The sequence below is a fragment of the Amblyraja radiata genome, chromosome 1 (assembly GCF_010909765.2).
Source record: "Amblyraja radiata isolate CabotCenter1 chromosome 1, sAmbRad1.1.pri, whole genome shotgun sequence".
Lineage (NCBI taxonomy): Eukaryota > Metazoa > Chordata > Chondrichthyes > Rajiformes > Rajidae > Amblyraja > Amblyraja radiata.
Genome location: NC_045956.1, coordinates 116,178,031 through 116,190,678, shown reverse-complemented (window position 1 = coordinate 116,190,678; position 12,648 = coordinate 116,178,031). Strand labels below are relative to the sequence as shown.

At 41.2% G+C, this 12,648-nt stretch overlaps 1 protein-coding gene across 12 annotated transcripts in view; it reads right to left on the bottom strand.

Moving 5' to 3' along the window:
• pcm1 (pericentriolar material 1) overlaps window positions 1–12,648 on the bottom strand; it is a 100,781-nt gene that overhangs the window by 23,178 nt on the left and 64,955 nt on the right. For 3 of the 12 annotated variants that reach the window (XM_033029502.1, XM_033029557.1, XM_033029510.1), the window contains 6 exons: window positions 10,458–10,619; window positions 8,688–8,744; window positions 7,624–7,796; window positions 7,409–7,543; window positions 1,413–1,554; window positions 1,142–1,264 (listed from right to left, as the gene is read on the bottom strand). In XM_033029502.1, coding sequence (XP_032885393.1) covers window positions 1,142–1,264; window positions 1,413–1,554; window positions 7,409–7,543; window positions 7,624–7,796; window positions 8,688–8,744; window positions 10,458–10,619 — 792 coding nt within the window. The remainder of the gene's footprint in view (window positions 1–1,141; window positions 1,265–1,412; window positions 1,555–7,408; window positions 7,544–7,623; window positions 7,797–8,687; window positions 8,745–10,457; window positions 10,620–12,648) is intronic. The other 9 variants (XM_033029536.1, XM_033029567.1, XM_033029543.1 and 6 more) reach the window with 5 other exon arrangements.

Here is a 12,648-nt window from a genome sequence, read left to right as displayed (position 1 = left end):
AAGTTCTGAGGAAGTAGCAGTGACTTGAAAAACTGTCTGGTTTATTTCTACAGATGCTGCTTGGTTGGCAGAATCCTTTCAGCAATTCTGGTTTTTTTCCCCCCTTAATGACCCCTTCGTTATACTGCCTCAGCTTGTCTGCTTTGAAATGGACATTCCAACAGATTCCTGGTTCCAATCTTTATTCTTCACAAGAAGACAGAGTGCTGGAGTAGCTCAGCGGGTCAGGCAGCATCTGCAGCTGAGCTACTCCAGCATTCTGCGTCTTCTTTTGTAAACCAGCATCTGCAGTTCCTTGTTTCTGCTCTTCTTTATTCTTCACAAACCTGATTTGCAGCTCCCTCCTGGAACCAAGCTTCACAAACACATATTTGTGGTTAATCACATGGACCCCTGGATTCATTCACAACTCAATTGACAAATTCACATCCTCGCAGTCTGAAGAAGAGTCTCAACCCGAAACGTCGCCTATTTCCTTCGCTCCATAGATGCTGCCTCATCCGCTGAGTTTCTCCAGCATTTTTATCTATCCTCGCATTCAAATCACTTTACCCTTTTCATTTCCACTCCACAGTCCAAAAACATCAATTAACTTTGCATTCCTCCACTTCAGGCCTCTTGCATATATTCCATCTTAATTACTCCAACATTAGCAGCTGAATTTTCAGCAGTAAGTTTCTCAAACTCTGGCATTCACTCCCTTATCCTCTGTGCTTTAAAAAAAAAATAAATAAAAAAAAAAATAAAAAAAGACATTTTCTGCTATGGATTTGCAGAACTTGTCAAATTGCACGGTTTGTCCTCTAACTTCACAGTTGTCTTTTGGTATTGTCACCTTAGCAAGAAAGGTCAAATTGGGCAGTATAATTCCCCATATGCTCACATGACAAGAGGTTCTCAATCTAATGTTCTAAACGTTTGATTTCGAACATCAGTTCTAATAAAATGTCTTTAACTTGAAATTGTTTCACTTTCTGCAGATACTACCTAACATATTATCAAAATTTATTTTTCATTCATTGGCTGAAAAAGCTTTTTTAAATTCTAGTAATTTACCAACTGTCAACTTAACTTATGAAATAAGACATTAGTGCATGACATTTTTCGTTCGATATTGATTATATATTTTTTTCCAGATTACCGTCAGCACAATCGATGGCATTGGTGCAGCCACCTGTAATTTGATTATTTTCAACATCAAATTTCATTCGTTCATACTCTTTTATCCGGGATAGAGCCTTGTCTAAGTGTATGACTGTATTACCTGTGTGCATAAAAAGCACATGTTGTAACATAGGTTCAGTGGAAAACTAATCTATTTTAGCACATATAGTTAAAAAAATATATATTTAAATGAAGATATTAATACAAATCTGGATAAATTTATATAAAAAGCAAGAAAATAAATTTACCTAGATCATCATTGGCAAATGGTTCTAAATTAGAGGAAGTAGACAATGAACTGGCAATATCCAAAGATTCTATGCACTCTGTATTTCCACTCTGTTGAATTTCTATAAGAGTCTGTTGCTCAATAGCCTTGTCGTATGTCTCCTACATTTTACAAGAAAGAAATGAAAGATATCCATATTGTAGCTAATAATAATAAACTTTATTTCGGACTCAAGGTCCAGACAAGGGACATTACATAAAAATGCATTGCATATTAAAAAACATAAACATAACATCATAAAGTACATATAAAACCTTAGTATATCACTTATAAAAGCATCATAAATTATATAAATCTAAAAAAAATACAATACATGAATTAAAATCCAGAATAAAATGATCAATGTCCTACAACGAGCCAACGATACCAGTGTCTCCACAACTGGGATTCGTAACGTGTGGTGTTAAACCTTATGTTTGACAAGGCCACAATAATTACATTTTTAGTCCTTTATCCTGCAGATGAATTTATACATATGATTTCTTAGGATAGCTTCTAAAGTACTGACTCGTGCAGCCACAAACATGTTACTAGCACTACACCATCTAGGTTTCCTTAGCAGTGTTCTCATGGCATCATTATATGCCACCTTTAGTCTCTGCAAACTTGTCTTTCCATAGTTCGACCACAGGTGCGCAGTATAGAGTGGTGTGCAATATGCTCCGCAAACAACGACATTTTCACCACATCTGCACACGCACCAAACGTACGCAAGAGAATATTCGCCTGTACATACAGCATGCGTCGTAGCCTATAAATATCCTCATCATCTGTCATTTGTTCTGTAATAAAATGCCCTAGATATTTTACCTTATTACAAACACTATGTGATCATTGAAACTATGTACATGCGACATAAGATTAGAATAACAATGTCAATCAAGATTGTTAAAGGAACAATTAAATTCTTACTTGCTGCAGCCTTACAGGCACATTAACACAACATTTATCTATCTATAACATATCATATAACTATTAAATGTCTGATCGTGCGCGCGCGCGTGTGTGTGTGTGTGTGTGTGTGTGTGTGTGTGTGTGCGTTTACTTGTCTGCGTATAACCACATCTTCTCAAAAAAAACGACACGGTAACAGTAACATTTTAACATATTCCGGTAGACATTTTCCGGTAGTCCAAAATCTACTTATCTGAAAATTTCATGCTTTATTTCTCGAGTTATTACTGAAAATGTTCAAAAATCTGACAAAACTTTGAATTGAAAAGCGACTGTCTTTCGTTGATGACCTCACAATGGGTCTGCTCTGCGCACTGTCTTCCTCGCGCTGCGAGTGACGTCACCCCCCCCCCCCCCCCGGCCACTCCTCCCCCCACCCCCCGGATATTCAAAAGACGCAAAAAGAACGAGCAAGTAGGGCCCTGTACTCGCCCCGGGTCGGCGCATGGTGGGGAGGTTGTTGCCGCAGGCCGTGCCCGGCGACTGGACCTGGGCAGAAGCAGAGCCTGGAGCTGGAGTGAGGGAGTATTGCAGGAACCAGCCCTCCCCTGTGACGCCGCGCCTCTGCCCACCCCTCAAACTCTACTCTCCTCCCTCTCTGCCCCCCTCGCTCCCTCTGCCCCACCTGCTCTGCTCACCTTCTCTGCCACTGCCCTCTCTCCCTCTCCCTCTAATTAATATATCAAGGGTGGTGGTTAGTGTGTGTGTGGGGGGAGGGGGGGTGGTGGTTAGTGTGTGTGTGTGTGTGTGTGTGTTGGTTAGTGTGCGTCTGACGCCGCAGGCCCCCCGCGACCGCGCTTTGAGGGGACGAGACCCAATGGGTCCCACTTGGTCTAGTATATTACTAAAACTCTCGGCATGTTTGGACGTCTGTCCGTGTGCGATCTCCAGGAACTACGCCAAAATGGTACACAATAGCGCGAAAATCTTTGCACCACCTCACCCACCTTTGTCCCATGGTCGTTCGTATAAAGTTTTGTACAAATTGATGTTATATTCCACATCCAAGTAATATTATCCAAGTATAAAAGTATATGTATATATCCAAGTAATTTTACTTTTTTTAAGCTTAAAAAGTCAATATTTGAGAAAAATGTCTTCACTCTCCAGCTATATCTCCAGCTTTGACTTCACAATGCTACATTGTTGCAATCTCAGCATAGTCAGTCCCGCCAGGCTGCCAGCACAAGAAATGGGGAACGGGTTGCGTTGGGGGATCAGGCCTCCCGTGTGACAGGGACTCAACGGGTCCCACTTAGTCTAGTATATATTATATTATATTACTAAGACTCTCATCTTGTTTGTTTCTATGCGTGAGTGCATGTTTGTGCTCTCTGATTCAGTGATGTCGTCAAATTACGCCAAAATGATACACGATAGTGCTAAAATGTTTGCACCGCCTTAATCACAATTGTCCTGTGGTTGTTTTGTGTCAAGTTTCGCTCAGATTGATATTATATTTTACAAGTTATTGACATTTTTAGATTTACAAAGCCCCAATTTGAGAAAATATTCTTCCCTGTGCTTACAGCTCTGACATCACACGATGGGATTGTAGCCCTGCTCGCAACATATTTGCTACCCAAGTACACTGAGTCCAGCTAGCTCTAGCAGGTGCAAATGTATTTTTCTGAAAGTCACAGTACACTGAATTTTTTTTAAAGTTTAAAATGAGGGAGGGCGAATAAGGCGAAATGTGCAGCCCCTGCACAGTTGGGGGCTATGGGTGAGTGGTGTAATATTGCATTGGGGGAACGGGTTGCGTTGGGGGAACGGGTGAGTGATGGAATATTGCGTTAGGGGACCAGGCCTCCCATGAGGGCTATGGGTGAGTGGTTGAATATTACGTTGGAGGAACGGGTTGCGTTGGGGGACCAAGCCCTCCCATGTGACAGGGACCCAACAGGTCCCACTTGGTCTAGTAACAAATATATATACAGTAGACAATATTACAATAAATTATCAGTTACACTGGGTAACCAGACCATATGGTGCAAGCCGATGGATGCTGCCTATATAAAGACCTTGTCTATGGGAGGGTTGTGATTGTTTTTTTTTTAAATTTAGCTTAGTTTAGAGATGCAGCCTGAAATCCATGCCAATCAGTGACCACCCATAAACTGATTCTATCCTACACCCTCGAAATAATTTACAGAAGCCAATTAACCTACAAATCTGTGGGAAGGAACTGCTGGTTTAAACCGAAGATAGACAAAAAACTGGAGTAACTCAGCAGGTCACACAGAAAAGTAATATTTGACGTTTCGGGTTGAGACCATTTGTCAGACTCGTGTCTCACCTACAAATCTGCACATATTCGGAAAGTGGTAGGAAACCGGAGCACCTGGAACAAAGCCACACGGTCACATGGAGAATGTACAAATTCTGTACAGATGTCACCCATAGTCAGGATCAAATCTGGGGCTCTGGAGCAGTAAGGCAGCAACTCTACCACTGAGCCACAGTGTGGCTCAAGAGCCCAATGTTTGACGGAGGAGGCTATTGTGGAACCTCAAGGTAACGGTTCTCCAGCTCGTTTAATGTCTTCCTAATGGTAGAGCAAGATGAGGGCATGGCCAGGGCATTTCGCCACTCATAGCAGATCAAAACAGTTCAATTATCTAATTGTCTGAGATCTTACTAGGTAAAGGGTGGTTGGTGTATGGAACAAGCTGCCAGAGGTAGTCGAGGCTGGGACTATACCATCGTTAAAGAAACATTTGGACAGGGACATGGATAGGATAGGTTTGGAGGGTTATGGACCAAGCGCAGGCAAATGGGACTCGGGTAGCTGGGACATTGTTGGCCGGTGTGGGCGAGTTGGGCTGAAGGGCCTGTTTCCACACTGTATCACTCTGACTCTAAATATGGGTTACTGCATTTGTCCAAGCAACAAATAGAATTCAAGAGCTGAAAACCAAAAATGGCTGACGCCAAAAGCCTGAAATAAAAACAGAAAATGCTGGGAGCACTCAACTGGTCAGGCAGCAACTGTGGAAAGACAAAATTGATTATTTTTTTCAGGAGATGCAAGAAACTGCAAATGCGAGAATCTGGACCAACAAAAAAAACTGCTGAAGGAACTCTGGGTCAAGCGGTTTTCGGGTCTGTTGAAATATGTGTGTTATGTGTGTGGGGGGGGGGGGGGGGGGGGTGAAACAGGGCTTTCTGTCTCTCCCTTCGGGGGAATGCGACTTTTTTGTCGTATCCCCCTTCTGTTCCCCCGTCTGCGCTGAGGCCTAATGGCGGAGCTGGCGGCCTCCAACCTGCGACTGACCTCGAGGGTCCGGAGGTAGAGCCAGCCAGGACTCACCAACGCGAGGCTGGCCGTCTTCGAGCTGTGGCGACGTCCGGGCAGCGGCACGACTCGGCGCTCCGGTGAGGGCGGACGGCGTGGGGCTGAGACACTCCCGTGCGGGCGGCACGGCTACCAGCTGGAAGGCGCTCCCGTGTGAGCGGCCTGGGTCCCGGCTGGAAGGCGCTCCCGTGGGGGCAGCCTGGTGCGGGGCTGAGACGCTGCCGTGTGGGTGGCCTGGCTACCGGCTGGAAGGCGCTCCGGTGAGGGCGGACCGGCTCCCGGCTGGAAGGTGCTCCCGTGGGGGCAGCCCGGTGCGGGGCTGAGACGCTGCCGTGTGGGCGGCCCGGTGCGGGGCGGAGACGGTTCTCTGGCGGCTGAGACCTGGATCCGGGGCTCGGCAGCGGGCCAGTGGATGACAACGTCGGGAGCTCGCAGGTCACAGGCTGGTGCCTGTTTTCCGGAGCTCCCGTTGCAACAGCTGCGTCCGCTGGACTGGAGGGCGGCAGCTTCGACCACCCCCGGGCCGCGGAGCTTGAACCGCGGGACTGATACCATCACCCGGTGGGGTATCGCCTCGGCGCAGAGGGAGAAGAGGAGGGAAGAGACAGTAACTCTAAGACTTTTGCCTCCATCACAGTGAGGAGGTGTTTGGTGAACTCACTGTGGTGGATGTTAATTTGTGTTTATTGTGTGTTGTTATTATTACATGTATGGCTGCAGGCAACAGCATTTCGTTCAGACCGAAAGGTCTGAATGACAATAAAGGAAATCTAATCTAATCTAATCTAATATCACAATCATTTATTTCCATTTTGCTTGCTTTTCATTCATCCCTGCAGTGGAGACTACATTGCTGACTAATGTCATGAAGCATCCAAGCAACATTTTCTTTCTTTAATGCATCAAGATTATCTGCTATGCACTCATTAACAAAGCAGCCATGTCCTTATTTTTTAAACAAATTTTTGGTTGCCAACTGCATTTATGTTTCCCATATTTTCTTCGATTCATTCATGTTTTTCCCTTATTACATTTTCTGTTGATGATCTTCATTTTTTCCCAATATGGTATCAACTGTGAACGATTCAATGAAACATTCATCTTTAAAACATCTTTCCCGATTTAATCATTCCATTGCTCACGAACAAGCTTCCCATTTTCAATTCTATATAAATTAAATCATCTGTTGCCTATAACCTAATTTGTACATTCTGTTTGCTCATAAATTTTCTGCTGACTGATCGAACAGATCAAATTTCCCAATCCTATTTTCAAACTCATCCACACCCAGGTCCTTCCCCTCACTGTGCAGGTTCTGCAATTCGTAAAGATCTGTATTTCTTCAATTCGAGCCAGATACACATTTCCAATTTTAAACATTTCACTAACAATTGCATATTTTTGTGTTGAGGCTTTCAGCTCTCGAATTCTTATTTTAAATGGTAAAGCAAACAGAGATCCAGTGGTCAAGCCCAAATGAAACTATACAGTTCATATAGATTTTTGAAAAATGTTTTCACCATCACCAAGGGGTTCAATAAAAAACACATTGCCATATAATTTTGATATCTGTAATCCAGAGCCAGATTTCTAAATTTGAGCATAGAATTTGAAAAGTCCTTTCGAAACCAACACCACATCATGTTGTTTAGTTCTGTCAAACTTTGCAAAGCTGACTCAGTACATCAGAGAAAAATACTAACCTCATCATCACTTGTGGCCAGGCTTTCACTCGGAGTCAGTTCTGAATTGCATATCATCCACACAGGTGAACTCTGTGATAATGCATGCCCTCCTCCTTTACAGCTCTTCTCTGAAAGATGTTGTGTTACTACATCCTGCAATGAAAAACATTGTTTTTAGAGAGAATTGGGTATTACAATCCTAATATGGGCTTCATCATTTAAATATGTTGTACCTGTAAAACATAGAGAGCCCGCTGGCGAAGATAATCAGTATTAAGTAACTGAAGCTCATGGAAAAGCTCAATGAGAAAATGGGGCCTTGATTCATTCTGAGAAATTAAAGTTGCTACTTCAGAGTAGATATTATCACGTAGAGCTTCAAAAAGTGAAAAGTCACCACCAGTTTCTGCAACAAGAGTAATCAGAATTTCACTGAATTAGTTAAAAATAAATAAAAAACATTAAAGAATCTATTGTTCAAAGTTATCCACAATATCTAATTTTGTCATTCAAATTTTGAAGTTTGAAACCAATGGTTGCTTTTTTTTTTTTAAAAGCAAAACAGTTAATTTTTCACATCAATGATCTTTCATTGGAATAGTCAGTTCAGATACTTCATGCCCTATTACACATTTACAGATTTTTAAATTTCAAGATTTCCAGCAAATGCAGCATTTCTTCTCAATAGGTCTCCCCCAAACAAATAAAATCCTTTCCATAACGGTCTACTCTTGAGCTGTATCTTTAGTATTCAATGCTAATTAATAGATGTTTAGCAGTGGAGAAAGTGCACATCTTCAAACAATTCAATAACTTGAAATTATCTGATAGATTTACTGCAATAACTAGCGTTGACATAATTACATTTCCATTTGCTGAACCTTCACCGCAGTGATGTGTGGTGAGCCCATCACCACACATATTACAGAGGGTTAAGGCAGTGGCTCATTACCATGGATGATCAAGGATGGACAATAAATGTTGTTTATGTTAATGACATCCTTATCTTAGACAATTAATTATTGTTTTAATGGAGCAAGAATTAATACCAAGAATTGGCAGTATCCAATGCTGATTTTGTTACTTTCTCAAACACTTCAAGCAAAATTAGAAATCAATTTCATCTCACATTTTAAAAATGAACAGCTAGTTATAGAGAAAATAGTGCTTTCATGTGAGCTGAAATGTATCCATTGAACAAACTTATTAGGAAACAGCTTAACTACAAACAAAAACAGAACACACCACAGCCAAAAGCAGCTACATTTGTCAGTTATTTGCTTAAAAGTTAAATTACCTGGTGCTTCACTGCATGCATTTCTGTTAGATTTGAGCAGTGCTCCCCTTGTGTGTGCTGTAGGAAAGGGGGACAGACAGGTAGTAATTTATACTAAATACCATGTACTTAATGGAAAAAATACTGCAGTGCAGAAAGAGATGTAGAAGCAAAAGAAAACTAGAAACATTACATGCACACACAAAATTAACCTCAACTGTGTTCATTTTGAAAATTGTGCAGCAACAGGAAATAATGTTTTTATTATTGTTTTAAAATATTCATTAAGGAACACTTTCCAAGTGTACCACTGGTAATACACATTTCCTACCTGCATACAAACAAGCATCTAGTAACATTCAAGCTAACCTTTCCCCCCAATTTTATAATAAGTGCCCAGTTAGTTCAATTTCATATGCACATCATGCATAAATCAGATGCTAAATTAAATACACTTAAATTTGAAATTAACTAAAATATTTCAAATTAGCTAGATACACATGTTAGTATGAAGGAAGTGCAATAAGACAACTAACTGATAACATGGCAAAATTAAAATTTGTCCTCAGCATTACCGTGACAAATATAAAATCTTAGTTAGTCTAGACAAACGTGAATAGAATCATCAGGCCGACAGAATTAACTTTTTGCATGAAAGGATAGCCACTCTCTGAAAGGAGTTACTGTTAAATATCAAATTATTGAACAGAAAAAAATTACAAATGGATATAGTTCTTTAACATTGTAATATTTAATCTATATTGCTTTTTGCAAATTAGAAGCCTAGGCTCACAAAATTCAACTAAGAGCAGCTCTGATTTCCATTTTCATTTTTAAATGCAAAGTCGTATTGCTGTCTTCAAGTCCTCATCTTATATAACCATAACTCCATATTTAATTTTCCATATTTTATTCCATCTTTAATCAATTTCATTTGGCATTCTTTACTTTAGAGATACTGTAATGGAACAAGGGCCTTTAACGAGTCCGCGCTGACCAGCAATCACACATAAACTAACACTATCCTACACACAAGGGATAATTTACAGAAGCCAATTAACCCACAAACCTGTATGATTATGGAATGAGGTAGAAAACCAGACCACCCGCAGAAAACCAATGTGGTCACAGGAAGAACATACAAACACAGTACAGACAGCACCCGAGGTCAGAATCAAATCCTAGTCTCTAGCTCTGTAAGGCTGCAACTCTACACCTGTGCCACTATACCGCCCCAATCGTGCCTTAAAAAATGGTCTCCAACTTTTGGCTTAAAATAAACAGGAAATGAAATCCAAACGAAAGCAGCACCAGCTCCATTTTATGAATTTTCTTTTGATAGAATATTCTTTGCTGGTTCACTTAACTTGGGGGACTGTAACTTAACTGGATGCAAATTTGAATTCACAGGTTCCATATGGCCACTTCTCATCCCAACAGTGTAATATTTGGACGCATGAAGTGAACGGCAAAAGGGAAAGGAAAATCATAAGGGTATTACCACTTTCCAATTCAATTAATCTGTTAATTAATATCCTTGTTTCATTGGGGGGGGGAAGGGGAAACAAACTAGAGGGTCTCATGACACGTAATAAAATGAATTTTTAAACTGGGAACACTGAACAAAACTGATCATTTTTAATATGTCATAATATGTCATAATCGTTAAAAATATCACCAAGAGTTTCATTTTACTATATACACGAGAAAATGGTTTACACAGATAGGGAATATAGAAATATGAATAAAAGAAACATGAACCATACCAGATGTCCTATCATAATAACATACCAGAGGAGAGATCACCTGATTTCTTTTGTTTTGACTTTTCTTGCAATTCATCTTTGGTTGTACTCGAGGTTTTAGGTTTCAAAACCTCTTCTGTCTGTGTGGAGTGACAAACTTTTTCTCCGCAACAATCACTAGCACTGGAAATGCTTGCAGATTCAAAACCTAACAGAAAAATGCTCTCGTTTAACAATGAAAGGCAACGTGTGTTTTTTAAGACATAAATGGCACAATATAGTATTTATTATAGAATTTGGGCTCAGTAATTTATGCTTTTTGAAATTTAGTTTTGGTGGTGTTTAATAGGACTGTGCAACTATCAGTGGTATTTTTCTCTTTATGGGATAATTAGGTTGCTGTCAACATCCATAATATGGAATTTCTGTAGCTAAAATCTGCAAGTGAATTTGATGTTGACCTAATTATAAAACACTAATTTTTACATAAATATTTGCAAAGCTTGACTCTTCTCATTTCATAAAACTATTTTGCACTGCATCAATGTTCGTCTTAAAACAAACAAAAGGTAAATAAACGCTAGCTTAAGTGAATTCAGCTATTTTGTTGCGTAATTTTGTTTAAATTGCTTTACTACGATTTGAGCTGTTTTCTTATAATAAATAGTTATCGCCAATATAAGCTAGAAGTTGACACGGTGAACTGCAGATGCTGGTTTACAGAAAAAAACAAAGTGCTGGAATAACACAGCGGTCAGGCGGCATCTTTGAAGAATATGGATAGGTAATGTTTGGGTTGGGACCCTTCTTCAGACATTGCAGTAGTGGTGTGTGGGGGGGAAGCTGGAAGAGAGGTGAGGGTGAATCAAAGTCTGACAAGTGATAGATACAAGTGAAGGGGGGAGGAGGGTGTTGATTTGTGTATGCTTGGACAAAAGCCAGAGATGAAAAAGCAAAAAAATTGAGAGAAGGAAATATGACAAAGATGCGTGAGATGTGAACACAAATAAGGAATACAGGTGAAGGGGACGAGAAAAATTGGTGTACTGGGAAAAGCGGCGGTGGGGAGGGTGGGTGAGAGTGTTTACAGGTTAGATACCTAAAATTGGACACTTCAATGTTCATGCTGTTGGGTTGTAAAGTTCCTAAGATGAACTCAAGGTGCTGTTTCTCAAGTTTGCATGTGGCCTCACTTTGGCAATGGTGGACACCCAACACAGAAAGAGCAGAATGGGAAAGGGAAGGGGAGTTACAATGGTTGGCAACGAGAGATCCAGTAGGCCATGGGTGACCGAGCACAAGTTTAGTTTAGTCTTGAGATAGTGTGTGAAAATAGCCCTTCGGCCCACCGACCAACACCCATACACTAGTTCTATCCTACACACTACGGACAATTTAGAATTGTCACTAGACAATTAACCTACAAAAGTGCATGTTTTTGGACAGTGGGATAAAGTCGGAGCACTTGGAGGAAAACCCACGGTGTCATGGAGAACATACAAATTCTGTACAGCCAGCACCCAAGGCAAACGATCGAACCCAGGTCTCTGATGCTGTAAGGTAGCAGCTCTACCACTACGCAACTGCGCCACGAGTGTTTGACAAAATGGTCACTTAGTCTACGCTTGGTATGGCCGATGTAAAGGAGGTCACATCAGGAGCAACAAATGCAGCAGATGAGGTCAGAGGAGGTACATATGAACCTCTGTCTTACCTGGAAGGATTGCTGGGCTCCTTGAATGGATATGAGGGAGGAGGTATAGGGACAGGTATCACATCTCTTGTGGTTGCTGTGGAAAGTACCTGGGGAGGAGGTGGCTTGGGTCGTGGAGAGTGGGCTCTGCAGAAAGGGATGGGGATGGAAAGACTTGGCTTGTGGTGTGATCATGCTGAAGGCGTTGAAAAAATGATGTGTTGGATTTGGAGGCTGATGGGGTGAAAGGCAAGGACCAGGTGAACTCTATCCTAGTTTCATCTGTGGGGGTGGGGAAGCGAGATCAGAACCAAGGCACACTGACACAGGCGAAGGATCCAACTATGACAGCGGGGGGAAATCCATATTTACTAAAGAGGACATCTCAAATGTCCTAGAATGGAAAGCCTCATATTGGGAGCGGATGTGGTGGAGACAGAGAAATAAAGAGCAGAGGATAGGGTCTTTGCAAGACAAATGTGGGAGGAAGTGTAGTCTAGATAACTGTGGGAGTCAGTGGGTTTATAGTAGACAACGGTCAATA